A 14,394-nucleotide genomic window follows, 5' to 3' on the forward strand; every position below is an offset into this window, starting at 1 on the left:
TGTATATTTATATACAACAAGAGCCGATGGATTTAAAATTGCACAGAGATTACTCTGGCCAAAGTATCTGGAAAAATTTTGCAGCATTACAGATTTGGCTAAGGCAGTGATGGTGCCCTAGCTTAGCTCCAGTGTGCATGTGTGTGCCAGCATACTGATTTTTGGCTCACATAGAGGCTCTGGGAGGGCGTTTTTGGCTTCCGGGGGTGGGGGAGGGCGTTTTTGCCCTCGCCAGCTCCAGGGAAACCTTTGGAGCCTGGAGAGGGTGAAATATGAGCCTACTGGGCTCACTAGAAGTTGGGAAACAGGTCGTTTTCCAGCCTCCAGAGGAGCGGAAGTAGCTGCTTTCACCCTCCTCAGACATAGAATTATGGGTGTGGGCACTCACTCATGCGCAATAGTGCGCACCCACACTCTTTCGGCCCCTGAGGAAAAAAAGGTTCGCCATCACTGAGCTAAGGAAACAAAATGCCTTAGGAAGTGGTATTCATCCATTTCTCAAACAGCAGAGGACAGACTTTGATCAGTGACACTGTAGTTATACTTCTCATTCTGTATTATATAGTGAAAAGCGCAATCTTATGTTAAGAATAGTAGAGTACATTTTTTCTGTAACATGTTTGATGGTGGCACAATGAAATTTATTTCCAAGTTAAATATGAAAAATTACTTTTTTCAGTGTTTAGGGGGGAAACACTAAAGCAATGATGCTTTATTATTGCAACTGCCAACATGATGGTTTGTTGTTAAAACTCAGTTCTTCACTCACTTGAGTGCTTGTTTTTAGCACATTGTTAATGTGCCACCTTATGGCATTATATACAAATGGCATCAATTAAGAATTCTTATACTTAATGTTGATGAAAATGTCTCTCTTACAACTCTTACAACTAGAAATTATGGTTTAGATATTTAGTTGCAATGTGATTAGATTTTGAAGATAAAAATGTTGTATTTGTGTTCCTTAGGTTGCCTTTAAGAATGATCCTGAAGCTGCTCTAATCCAGTATTTAACCAACGATGAAGCAAGAAAAGCTATTTCCAGCACAGAGGCAGTGTTGAACAATCGGTTTATACGAGTATTGTGGCATCGGGAAAGTAACGAGCAGCAGCCCTTGCAACAGCAGCAACCGTCACAGCCGCAGCCACCACAGCTGCTGCAGCAGCAGCTGCTGCCAATGCCACCTCTTCATCAACTGCATGTGCAGCCACAGGTTTTGGCACAGCCTCCACCTGTAACAGTGCACAGCAGTATACCAAAGGTGTAGTGTTCTTCTCTAAATTCAGTTCTTTGATCTTCCCAAATTCTGATCTATGATGATGGTTCAAAAAGGTGAATGTATAGTAACATTTTTCTGTTTAATGTGCATTCATGCAGGTGGCTAAACCTTTAACTCCAGGTGCCTATGTCTTTAACAAGGTTCCAGTTAAACATCGACTTGGAACAACTAGTGGAAATCAGCCAGATTCTCAACATGTATTACTTAACCAGTCCAATGTTACTACAGAGGATGTTCAGGTAAGAGAAGTGGATATGGAAAATATACTACAAACGTATTGTATTTTTCTGAGTATGAGACACACATTTTTACCCCCAAAAAAGAGAGTGGAATACTTGGGTGGGTCTTATACACCCAAGTAGTCCCACCCTTTGGCCTCTTCCTCCCAGCAATTTACCTCCTTGTAGCAAACAGTGCAGAGCCTGATTTGCACAAGCCACTGATCAGCCTCCCAACACACAGCTGATTCAGGAGGCTGCAGGCAGGTCACGAGCTAAAACTGAGCAAGAAGGCAAATTGCTGGGAGATAGATGCAGAATTTTATTTTCTTGTGCTAATCAGACTTCTGAAACTGGAGGCAAGGATGTAAGTCAGTAGCTATAAATGTCTATAGCATGTTCAAATTATTAGACTTATTTTTTTAAATACTGTTTTATTGTTCTAGACATCTTAACAAAATGAAGAAGGTTTTTAAAACAAATGCTTGACCTGAAGAGGCCCTCTGCTTTTGTATCTTCTTTTAAATAGCAGAGAATAATGTATACTTCCAGAAAGACACATTTCCTCCAATCACAGCATGCTGCTGCTCTCCTCAAACCTGTTAACCATTTTTTTGCAAGAATATCCCTTGGCTCTATAAGACTTAAATTGTCATTGAACCAACAAGCAGATGCATCAGAAAGTGTGCAAAAGAACTGGGATGTGCAGAAGGCCAATGAACACCACAAGGACAACAGCAAAGGAAACTCACAAAAGTCATAGCCAATCCATATTGGGACTAATATGAACAGTTGGACACAAAGGAAAGCAAAACCCCCATCTGTCAACTAGCAAAAATGCAAGCCAGGGCATTAAGCCCTACCTATGGTTTGAAGACACAAGCGGGTGACAGCATTAAGATGAACTTAAAATCTTATTTCACTTCTCATCCAAGAAGCTTCTTCGGCTCTGGAAGCTTCTGGAGAAGCTTCCTGGATGAGAAGTGAAACATCTTCAAAGAAAAAACAGAAAGCCCTTGAAAAAGCATCTTTGGGATATTCATGCTAAACCTGCAGCTCAATGGCCCGGGGCCTTGCTGTATATCAATATCCTGCTCATAGCTCTAACGTGCTAATGAGTGAAGTGATTTTCTGTACTTTGCTAGCTAAGCGATCTTCCCTTTGCCTGCTTTTATCATTGTTTCTCTCTCTGAAGAGAAAGAGAAGGGAAATGTTTTAGAAACTGTTTTTTATCCCCAACCAGGGGAAGTATAGGCAAGCATATGTGACCAAAACCAGCAAACGAATGGGCTGAAGCTGACCAGACAAAGGATTAGCCAGATGAATACCTGTTAGGCAGATTATTTTTCCCAATAATTAGGCAGTTTCTCCTCCCAAAACTAAGGTGTGTCTTATACTCCAAAAAATACAGTAACTATTATTTATGAGCTAGTGTGTGTGTGAAGGTGAATGCAACATGGCTACAGAGGAGACGGAGGATCACTGCAATGCTCTGCAATGGGCATAGGCCAATTCACCTAAAACTGAATATAAATTGATGGTCTGCCAGTAGCACTGTATAGTGCTCCCTTTCCATGCCTTGGAGATGTGCATACTCCATTGGTCATTCGGCATTTTCCTTTTTGACCACATCCGCAATGATAAGACCGGCAGCAGATGGACATTGCATCAATAATAGAAAATAATAATAATAATTTATTAGACTTGTATGCCACCCCTCTCCGAAAACTCGGGGCGGCATACAAGTCTAATAAATGTGGGGAAATGGCCTGCAGCGTTTGTGCCACATACTACAAGCAACACCCATATTATCACCTGCATTGTTTACAACTTTAACATTGATGGCAAATGTCTATGTAGAAAACCCAAGCAAAGATGGCAGAACACAATGTGGCTATGAAAGTCACCCACTTGCACCTGCTTGCTGGATTTGATCCCGTGAAATGGCATTGGTTAATCTGAAAAATGGACTCTGCACCTGGAGGAAAACCCTAAGTTGAAAAAGATTTGTACAGTATATTTGTTGACAATTGTTAAATTTTTGAGTGTTCAGGTAATTCCTACCATCTCTAAAAGGAGGAATAACTTATTTAAATTAGAATAAATAGTTTTACTATAGCCATCAGTTTATCTTCTGTTTCTTAATATAGTGACTTTAACTTTTTTTAAAAAAAATACCTATTCTGGCAAATTTGGATATGCAATTAAGTTGCAATTGTCAGCTCTGGTATTGTAGTGGCACCAGTAGACAATCTAAATTTCAACCTTGCATAATCGGCAGAATGCCATCTGAGATTGTTTGATTTGATACTTTTAAAATAATTACCATAAATAAAAGTTGAACAAAGATTAATGGCACCATTAATGTTTTGTCATAATTGCTGCTTTCAGTTGTTTCCTTCTTCAACAACACATACAAAGATGGTTTACAGTTCTTCCAGTATGAAGACAGGAAATAAGTCTGTTACAGGAAATAAATCTCATGATGTCCATGAGGTTCTTAAAAAGAAACAGGTAAATACTTATTACTGCACTGTATTTAATAACTGTAACCTTTCAATGGAATAGGATTTGCATCAACCACATGGATTGCTTCTTGATAAATTCAAATAGTCCTTTCAGGTTTATTCTGGTGGAGGAAACTATGACTGAATATAATCTCTGGTTTTATAGTCTTATCCAAAGACATTTGAAATCCATAGAAGCATCTTCTTCTCGTAAGAATGAAAAATTCTTGGGTTTCAAATTCAGGGAGAGTAAAACACACACACACACACTGATTCAACATAGAAGGATTACAGTTGTCTGAAAGTGAGAGACAGCTAGAGCACTGTTTGCAACATTGAGCTTATTACAGTATACCGTATTTTTCTAAGTATAAGACGCACCAAGATTTTAGAGGTAGAAAACAAGGGGAAAGTATTCTGAACCAAATGGTGTAGTAATATATTATTTAATAAAATACTAGTGTAGCAGAATACTTTTTACAAACTTCAAACTTGACATCTTTAAGACTTGTGGACTTCAACTCCCAGAATTTCTCCTCCAGTCATGCTAGCTCAGGAATAGGAGTTGACATCCACAAGTCTTAAACTTGCCAAGTTTGAATACTCCTGTACCCCTAATCCCCAACCCAGGGGTCTTCAAATTTGATAGCTTTAAAAGTAGTGGACTTCAGCTCCCAGAATTCCTCCTCCAGTAATCCTGGATGGCATAATTAGAAGGCAAAAACAGCCCCATTTTTGCAAACAAAAAAACCCCTAAATCCACAGATGGTATCAGTGGGAATTATAATGCTGCAGAAGAAAATAGCGTAATCCAAATGACAATGTTTTGGATCATCTAAAGATATGATTTGTATTTCTTTATTGTATATAATAAGTAAAGTCAACCATTTTTACTTCAAAGTTTTTTATCTTGGTAGGAGACAATGAAATTGCAACAAGACATGAGGAAAAAACAGCAGGAAATGTTGGAAAAACAAATAGAATGTCAAAAGGTATGACTGAATTGTTTAACATTAACTTCCAAGTTTTAATTCTGTACATAACTTGTAAACATGTTTAATGGATTATATGTAAAATATTTTCAGAATAGCATGGTATTTTTATTTTGATCTTCATAGATGTTAATATCAAAATTGGAAAAGAATAAAACCATGAAACCAGAGGAAAGAGCAGAGATTATGAAGACTCTGAAAGAGCTAACAGGAAAAATTTCTCAGTTGAAAGATGAATTTAAAACGTCCTCTGTTGTTTCTCCAACAACAAAGCTAAAGTCTAAAACTGAAGTAAGTTATACAATTGTTTTAATGTGTTTCTATTTTAAAATCTGCAGTTGATTCAATGGCCATGGGCTAAAAAGTAACCTTTGTTTACAAACTATTACATGAATGTAGGCATTTATAAAAGTTTGCTACTTCTTTCAATATTATAATTTTGTTATACATCTTTCATATTTCTTTTCATTGTTCAGTCAAAACTAGAATCTTCAGATTTTTATCCAACACCACCAATTACCCAAGATGTTTTAGTTGGTCTTAATGAGCACTATCCTTATCCATTCTTTTTGTTATATCTCTTAATATAGAATTATTTATTTAGTTTTTGCTATTTAACATTTTGGATCCCCCCCCCCCCAAAAAAAAACACCCACACAAGATATAATTTAGCACCATGTTTTCCCTAGGATATTGGGAAATTGAAACCTAAATGGTATGGTATGGTAAAAAAAAATTAGAAGAAAATAAATGAAGTATTTGCTACCACTTTTATCTTTTTAAAGGCACAGAAAGAACTCTTAGATGCAGAATTGGACTTGCATAAAAGATTGTCTTCTGGGGAAGATACAACTGAACTGAGAAAAAAACTTAGCCAACTACAGCTGGAGGTAGGTTTGTAGAGTAGAGTGCCATCTTGGTTCTGGTGTTAGGTACATAGTATCCACAAACAATTGACATATATTCCTTTTGCCCAGGCGGCTCGTTTAGGAATCTTACCTGTTGGTCGGGGAAAAGCGATGTCAGCTCAAGCTAGAGGAAGAGGAAGAGGTCGTGGAGGAAGAGGAAGGGGTATTATGAATCACATGGTAGTGGACCACCGCCCCAAAGCACTAACAATTGGAGGCTTTGTGGAAGAAGAGAAAGATGAAGTGCTGCAACATTTCTCAGTAAGTTAGCAATTAGTAACTAAAACTAAATATACTTGCAATTTCTGTGCAGTATTGTATAATAAATGGCAATTTGAGATCTTTGTTTCTTTCGGAACTTTCACAATAAGAGTCTTCGGAGAGGGGCGGCATACAAATCGAATAAATAATAATAATAATAATAATAATAATAATAATAATAATAATAAGTGTACTAAAAATGAACTAACTTCATTTTTACAGCTGTAGTAATTGGTTTAGTACTTAATCTGTACAAAGTCATCTTGTCCAGTATATTTTGAAATATCCTTTAGTGGAATTAAAACTAGACAATCTTGTCAATGATTATTAGTTATGGAATTAATCTAACTTTCATTGCCTTTACACTCCAGTGAATGTGCCTAACAATCGACATCAGTATGCTTTAATGCTGGAGGTTAATACCAACTAATTGTCACTGATCTGATCCTTTCTTTACAGATAATTGAACTACAAATAGCAATTAGATAAACAGTTTTCTCTCTGTGTGTTCACACATCACTTTTTCTTTTACTGCTAATATAACTTTACTTAGTTTATCAAAAGTAAAAACATAGTTGAAAAGCATTTCTAAATGTAAAATAAATATGTCAATTATATAAATAAATGTTGATTTGTTAATTTGAGTTTCAAAGATACTACCATTTAGAAACTCTGGGTAAAACCTTATGTATGCCTGATGAAGAATGTGCTCCATTAAACACCACATAAATTCTTTAAAAATAAAATACATTTAGGATCAGATTTGCAACCAAAATTATGATGTTTTTGAAAAGCCCAGACTTCTCATGCTGTCACCTGGCATTAGTTTATGAGCGGTTATGTATACTTTTCCTATATATTTGGAGACTAATGTGGTTCCTAAAATGCTAAGAAAAAAGATTGTTGACTAAGAACATAAATGTTATTGTGAAAGATCAGAGGCCTCTCTATAATTCTTGTAGCAAAGCCAAGGGTTATCTAAATGTTTTGGTCTACATCTCATTGACCACATTGAGTTGAACCAGTGATTAGAAATTAAGGCCCAAACATTTTGAAGACACCAGGTTGCCTATGTATACTTTAATCATTCATGATACATTGGTTATCAGGTTTTTTTAGCAGTAAAATGAAGTAAATCTTAATCTTCTGTGTTTTCAGCAATTTGGAGATATTGAAGGCCTTCAAGAGGAAGAATCTCCTTTAAGTGTTGTTTTGACATTTAAATCCCGCTCTGAAGCTGAAAACGTATGTAAAATGGTTTACATTTTTTAAGACTGTTCTACTACTCTCTCTATCAAGTTTTTTAAGGCAAACATATTCTGTACAGTGGAACCTCAAGATACGAACTTAATTGGTTCCAGGGAAAGGTTCGTAACACGAAAGGTTCGTAAGACGAAACATTGTTTCCCATAGGAAACAATGTAAAGTCAATTAATCCGTGCAACAAAAAAAAAACAACCGCAAAAAAACGCTGCCGCCCGGCTGTCACCTTTAAAAACAGCCGGGCGGCTTCCCTCTCTCTCTCTCTCCTTCCTCCCTCCTCCTCCTCTTCCTCCTCCTCCCGTATTCCACCTCCCTCCCAGCCCGCTAGGCAGGCCAGTGGTCCCCGTCACGGCGGCCCGATTGAGGGGCCGGCGGTCTCCGCCAGGGAGAGCTTCCTGGCTTTCGTTCTTGTTGGATTCGCGCGTTTTCATGCCCAGGAAGCTCTCCGAAGTGAGGAGAACCGCCGCTGTCGCCGCTCGGCCGCGCCTCCTCGCCCGCCGCCCGCCCGCCTGCCCAGGATGCAGACCTGCTGCCTCGCCCTGCGCCTGCTGCCGGCCCGATCCTGCGTCTATTGCTTCTGGGCTGGTTCCATTCTGTTCCCTACCGGCCCGATTGAGGGGCCGGCGGGAGGAAAGCGAATGCCTCTCTTCGTTGCGCTGCCTGGCTGGCAGCGGAAGATGTAAACGAGCCCACGGGGCCGGTCTCCGTGGCCGACAGGGAACGGAGCCTTCCATGGCGGCTGCCTGCTGGGCTGGTAAGAGGGGGAGCCGAGCCCAGCCCCGTGAGCTCGGTTACATCTTCCGCTGCCAGCCAGGCCATGCTGGTGGAAGCGCAACAAAGAAAGGCACAATCTTTGGGGTTTTCGCTGGGGGGGGGAGGAAGTTAGGAAGGTCCTACCTCTCCCCCCAGCGAAAACCCCAAAGATTGTTTGCTGCCATACGATTTAGCAGCAAAGTGACGTGGATGGATGGAAAGCTGAAACAGCCCGGTTTCAGCTTTCCATCCCTTCACGTCACTTCGCCGCTAAATCGTGTGGCAGCAAACAATCTTTGGGGTTTTCGCTGGGGGGGGGAGGAAGTTAGGAAGGTCCTACTTCTCCCCCCAGCGAAAACCCCAAAGATTGTTTGCTGCCATACGATTTAGCAGCAAAGTGACGTGGATGGATGGAAAGCTGAAACAGCCCGGTTTCAGCTTTCCATCCCTTCACGTCACTTCGCCGCTAAATCGTGTGGCAGCAAACAATCTTTGGGGTTTTCGCTGGGGGGGGGAGGAAGTTAGGAAGGTCCTACTTCTCCCCCCAGCGAAAACCCCAAAGATTGTTTGCTGCCATACGATTTAGCAGCAAAGTGACGTGGATGGATGGAAAGCTGAAACAGCCCGGTTTCAGCTTTCCATCCCTTCACGTCACTTCGCCGCTAAATCGTGTGGCAGCAAACAATCTTTGGGGTTTTCGCTGGGGGGGGGGGAGGAAGTTAGGAAGGTCCTACTTCTCCCCCCAGCGAAAACCCCAAAGATTGTTTGCTGCCATACGATTTAGCAGCAAAGTGACGTGGATGGATGGAAAGCTGAAACAGCCCGGTTTCAGCTTTCCATCCCTTCACGTCACTTCGCCGCTAAATCGTGTGGCAGCAAACAATCTTTGGGGTTTTCGCTGGGGGGGGAGGAGGAAGTTAGGAAGGTCCTACTTCTCCCCCCAGCGAAAACCCCAAAGATTGTTTGCTGCCATACGATTTAGCAGCAAAGTGACGTGGATGGATGGAAAGCTGAAACAGCCCGGTTTCAGCTTTCCATCCCTTCACGTCACTTCGCCGCTAAATCGTGTGGCAGCAAACAATCTTTGGGGTTTTCGCTGGGGGGGGGGGGGAGGAAGTTAGGAAGGTCCTACTTCTCCCCCCAGCGAAAACCCCAAAGATTGTTTGCTGCCATACGATTTAGCGGCGAAGTGACGTGGATGGATGGAAAGCTGAAACAGGCGAAAGGCGAGGAAGCCTATTGTAGCAGCTGCCACAGCGGAGACATTTGGGGTTTTGGCTGGGGAGGGAGGGGAAGGCAGGAGGTCCGGCCCTTCATTTGCCCTCCCAGCAAAAGGCAAAGCCGCGCAGCTCCGCATCGCCGAAGGAGGCTTAACCCCACCACTCTGTCCCACCCCTCGGCCGTATCCGGCATAACTTCCTCCTGCCTATCCCCGCTCTTCTGCCGGCCACGGCCGAGGGGTGGGACAGAGGGTTGGGGTTAAGCCTCCTTCGGCGATGCGGAGCTGTGCGGCTTTGTCTTTTGCTGGGAGGGCAAATGAAGGGCCGGATCTCCTGCCTTCCCCTCCCCCCCCCCAGCCAAAACCCCAAATGTCTCCGCTGTGGCAGCTGCTACAATAGGCTTCCTCGCCTTTCGCCCGTGCCTGGCGGGAGCTGAAGAGTGCTTTGCCCAGTGCAAAGTTGACAGCAAGCAGCTCCGCAGTCCCGAAAGGAGGCTTAACCCCACCCCTCTGTCCCACCCCTCGCCCGTGGCCGGCAGAAGAGCGGGGATAGGCAGGAGGAAGTTATGCCGGATACGGGCGAGGGGTGGGACAGAGGGGCGGGGTTAAGCCTCCTTTGGGGACTGCGGAGCTGCTTGCTGTCAACTTTGCACTGGGCAAAGCACTCTTCACCTCCCGCCAGGCACGGGCGAGGGCGTGGAAGCTTATTGTAGCTCGCCCATGGCCGGCAGAAGATCGCTCTTGCCCGGCTTCCCCGCGAGGCATCAGGTCAGCATTCTGGGCGGGCGGGCGGCGGACGAGGAGGGGGAAAGCCTCCTGCAGCAGCTGCCACAGCCGCCAGCTTCCCCGCCGCCCGCCCCACAGAATGCTGACCTGATGCCTCGCGCGGAAGCCGGGCAAGAGCGATCTTCTGCCGGCCATGGGCGAGCGGCAGGGAGTCGGGGCTGCTGGCAAGCGCCCCAGCCTGGCTGTGACCTTTTAAAACAGCCGGGGGGCTTCCCAGGAGCCTCCGGAAGCCAAACGCCAAACCCGAACTTCCGCGTTCGGCGTTGGGAGGCTCCTGAGAAGCCGCCCGGCTGTTTTAAAAGGTGACCGCCGGGCTGGGGGGCTTCCCAGCACCCCCCCGAACCCCGAACCTGGAAGTTCGGCAAAAGTTCGGGATTCGGGAGGTTGCTGGGAAGCCCCCCAGCCCGGCGGTCACCTTTTAAAACAGCCCGGGGGCTTCCCAGGAGCCTCCCAATGCCGAACCCGGAAGTTCGGGTTTGGCGTTCGTAACTTGAAAAAAGTTCGTAAGAAGAGGCAAATTTTTTCTGAACCCCGGGTTCGTATCACGAATTGTTCGTAAGACGAGGGGTTCGTATCTTGAGGTACCACTGTAATTGAAAATACCAGCAAATATATACTGGTGTCAAATGAACTGTTTTCAGACATTAAACGTTTAAATCCTGTGGCTGTGTTTAAACTGATAATAGATTATAATTCAGCCAGTTACTAATATTTAACTTAAATTATCAGAAAAAAACTTGGCTATGGAAATTGATGATTATGCAGTGCAAAGAATCACTGTTCAGTTAATGGAGATCTTTCTGATATGCTGTATAGCCATTGATTTATTCTTTTATATAACACACATTGTTTTCTTTCTTAAATTTTCCATCTTAGGCTGCCAATCAAGGTTTAAAGTTTAAAGACCGACGACTTCAGATCTCGTGGCATAAACCTAAATTACCCTCTGTGTCTACAGAAACTGAGGAGGAAGAGCCCAAGGAAGAGGTATTAGAATAATATTTTAATAGCTTGTCCTTTAAAATTTCTTTAAAACTAGCATTGACCATCTGATTTTGCGGTACTCATTAGCAACATGAACTGATGGTCCAACTGCTTTGGTCAATAGGATTCCATTTTGCTCATCAGAAAACTCTGAATGATCACTCTATGAAGCCTTTACTTGATGTTGGAACAAGTCAGTGGGCTTATTCTGCTGCCCAATCATTTCTCTGACCAAACTTGCTGATTTTGTTTTCAGATGTTCTGTTGATCCCAGAATAATGATCCTAGTAGACTTCAGCATTCATCCTTAGAAGACCTCAGTGAAAGATAGTTATAAGTCTACCTTGAACTGTCATCAGACTTAGTAATAGAGTGATTTAGTTTTGCTTCAGGTCATGAAGGAGTTACTTTGGAAGGGAAATTACAGTTTTCATGGCCAATGTTGGTAAAGTTCACCATTGCTTTTCTATCATATATTGATAGAAGGTGGTCTCCCAGAGAGACCTAGGGAATTCGATGGGTTTGCAAAAATTTGATAAAACATTTAGAAAACAAATTCAATATTTCTTTCAAGATCTTGTTGACATTAGGAATGGGAAATACCAGTATATCGTTTGTACGGTCACCCTCAAATGTTTCTCCAAGACTGTGGAATCTAAGCTGCTGGACTGGAAGGTGGCAAAAATGCAAATAGTGTAAACTTGCTGTTGAGGCAAATAAATATGAATTAATGCCTATAATTGTATCTGCTTTGTTACTTTTCTTGCATTCTTAAATGTCCCATGTAGTAGAGCTCTTTAGATAGTCTAAAGTTTATGGACAAGTTGGTTCCAATTGTCAGGTTTTCCACATACTGTCTGGATTTTTAGCTCCTTTTGCTTTTATAGGTTAAGTGAAAAGAGTTGATAGAGCAAATCATGGATATTGTCATGTATTCTTCCATGTTGGAATGATACTGCCAGCCTTAAAAAAGTAAACTCATTCCTGTAGTCATCTCCATGGATTCAGAAGGTTTTGTCCACATTATTAATTATTACAGTACTGTGTTTTTTCTATCTTGAGTTCAGGCCTGGTTTGAGTACACAGAATAAGCAATACTTTCACCATTTTATAACACAACAAAGGGAATATAGCTCTCTTGATCCTGCTTGAACTTCTCTGGTTTCTTTGACATGCGGAAGGAGAGAACTAGGGTTAATTAGCATACGTTAGTCTAGCCACAAGCCATTGTTTTGTTCTCCATGGGATTTAACATCAATATGAAACTGCTGGGATGATCATCATGAATTTCTAGCAGCAAAGACTGTGCATGTGCAGAACCCTATTGACATAACTGCCTTGGTTACCAATTGGCTATTGAACTAGAACATCTTAAGAGGATATCTGATAGACCATTGCCAATGCAGGTACAGTGGTACCTCTACCTAAGAACACCTCTACTTAAGAACTTTTCTAGATAAGAACCAGGTGTTCAAGATTTTTTTGCCTCTTCTTAAGAACCATTTTCTACTTAAGAACTCGAGCCTGGAAAAATTTCCCAGGAAATTTGAGAGCGGCACAAAGGCCCACATAGTTTCCTGCTATTACCCCTTTAATCCCGGCCATCTCAGGCTTTTCTGGGCTTCCAAAGTGCCTTTCGGTGGCGCTTAAGGAGGCTTTTGCAGTCTAGAGCAAATGAAGCATTTTTCTTTCTCTGGGCGCTGGCAGAGGGAATAAACCACTTTGCTGTGGTGACTCCCTCGCGCTGCCTCCCATACACCCGGCGTGAAGTTGCCTCCACGTGCAGAAAGACAAAAGGGAGTGCTTCACACCGGCTGGATCAACTCGGTTTCAGCCAAACCGAGGAGTCACCACAGTGAAGGAAAAGCGCCAGCTTCAATGCGAATGAGCAAACGAGAGGAGAGGGGAGCTCTTCAACATGGGAAGGAAAAGGAAGTAGGTAGCAGCAGCAGCAGACGCCTTTCGGTCAAAGGAGCAGGAAGTTCCCCCCTCTCGCCCGCCTGTGTTTCTCTCTCTGGCGCAGTGTATGGGAGGCAGCCTCGCTCTGGGTGTATGGGAAGCCCATGCTGCTCCTCACCACCTCAGAGTCCTTCTTTTTTTTAAAAAAAGCCTTAACATTTTGGGGGGGGGGGGGGTTATTCCCCTCACCTCACCTTCTTCCTTCGGCAGCGACTGTCCTCTTCTTCCTCCTCCTCCCACCCAAATTCTGAGCTTTTATTTCTTTCCTCATGGGCTTTTCATTGATTCCTATGGGGAAAATTGCTTCTACCTACAAACTTTTCTGCTTAAGAACCTGGTCACGGAACGAATTAAGTTCTTAAGTAAAGGTACCACTGTAGTTCAAATCTTGAAGATTTGAGTGCCATTTTGTTTTTCCTGACAGTTAGGCTTTTTTTGTGTTATTTATGGAGATTCTCAGTATTCCATGTCATGGTTGTCCTAAAAGTGCTTTTTCAAGAGGCAACTGGACTTTCTTGTTTTTCTTTGAAGATGTTTCACTTCTCATCTAAGAAGGTTCTTCAGTTTCTTAATAGCTGAAGAAACCTTGCATGGGAAGCAAAATGTCTTCAAATAAAAACAAGAAAGTTCAGTTGTCTCTTGAAAAGGCACTTTGGGACTTCTTTGTGCTGATACCTGTAGATAAAATTAGAAGGAATGTTATGTGCATCAGCCTCAGTAATAGGTTGCTACCGGTGCGGTAGTGGACTGCGCACCGGTAGCTGCCGCCAGATTGAGCAATTTGCTCAGGATTGCAAGGTCGCCATTTTTTTTCTTCCTATGGGCACCGCCATCTTTTTCCGTATTTTTTGCTTCGTGCGCAGAAGCGAGAGGACAGGTGTGTGAGAGATTTTGGCGATTTATTGCTTCCGCATATGTGCAAAAGCAAAAAATCACCAAAATCTCACACATGCGTTCCCTCGTGAAATTTCAACAGGTTTTTGCTTCCTACACAAAGTTGCACACACAGCACACCGGTAGCGGCAGTTGTAGCAATCTGCCCCGCTCAGCCTAAACAAAAAACAGAATATAAAGCAAATCAGTAGATATATTCATAAGACACCTATCGATACCGTGTTTTCCTAAAAATAAGACCTGTCTTTTTTTCTTTTTTCTCTTTTTTTTTAACCCTGAAATAAGCATTTGGCCTTATTCCATGCACTCAAAAGCACAATTGGGCTTACTATCAGGGGATGTTTTATTTGGGGGAAAATACCATTTCAGC

General features: G+C 42.6%; 1 protein-coding gene across 6 annotated transcripts in view; it reads left to right on the forward strand.

The window, feature by feature from the left end:
• Positions 1–14,394, forward strand: part of RBM27 (RNA binding motif protein 27) — a 42,816-nt gene that overhangs the window by 23,997 nt on the left and 4,425 nt on the right. For all 6 annotated transcript variants that reach the window (XM_070739360.1, XM_070739359.1, XM_070739361.1 and 3 more), the window contains 9 exons: positions 969–1,262; positions 1,379–1,519; positions 3,890–4,012; positions 4,923–4,997; positions 5,124–5,288; positions 5,783–5,887; positions 5,975–6,166; positions 7,325–7,411; positions 11,064–11,174. In XM_070739360.1, the coding sequence (XP_070595461.1) occupies positions 969–1,262; positions 1,379–1,519; positions 3,890–4,012; positions 4,923–4,997; positions 5,124–5,288; positions 5,783–5,887; positions 5,975–6,166; positions 7,325–7,411; positions 11,064–11,174 (1,293 nt within the window). The remainder of the gene's footprint in view (positions 1–968; positions 1,263–1,378; positions 1,520–3,889; positions 4,013–4,922; positions 4,998–5,123; positions 5,289–5,782; positions 5,888–5,974; positions 6,167–7,324; positions 7,412–11,063; positions 11,175–14,394) is intronic.

This window comes from Erythrolamprus reginae, chromosome 2 (assembly GCF_031021105.1).
Source record: "Erythrolamprus reginae isolate rEryReg1 chromosome 2, rEryReg1.hap1, whole genome shotgun sequence".
Lineage (NCBI taxonomy): Eukaryota > Metazoa > Chordata > Lepidosauria > Squamata > Dipsadidae > Erythrolamprus > Erythrolamprus reginae.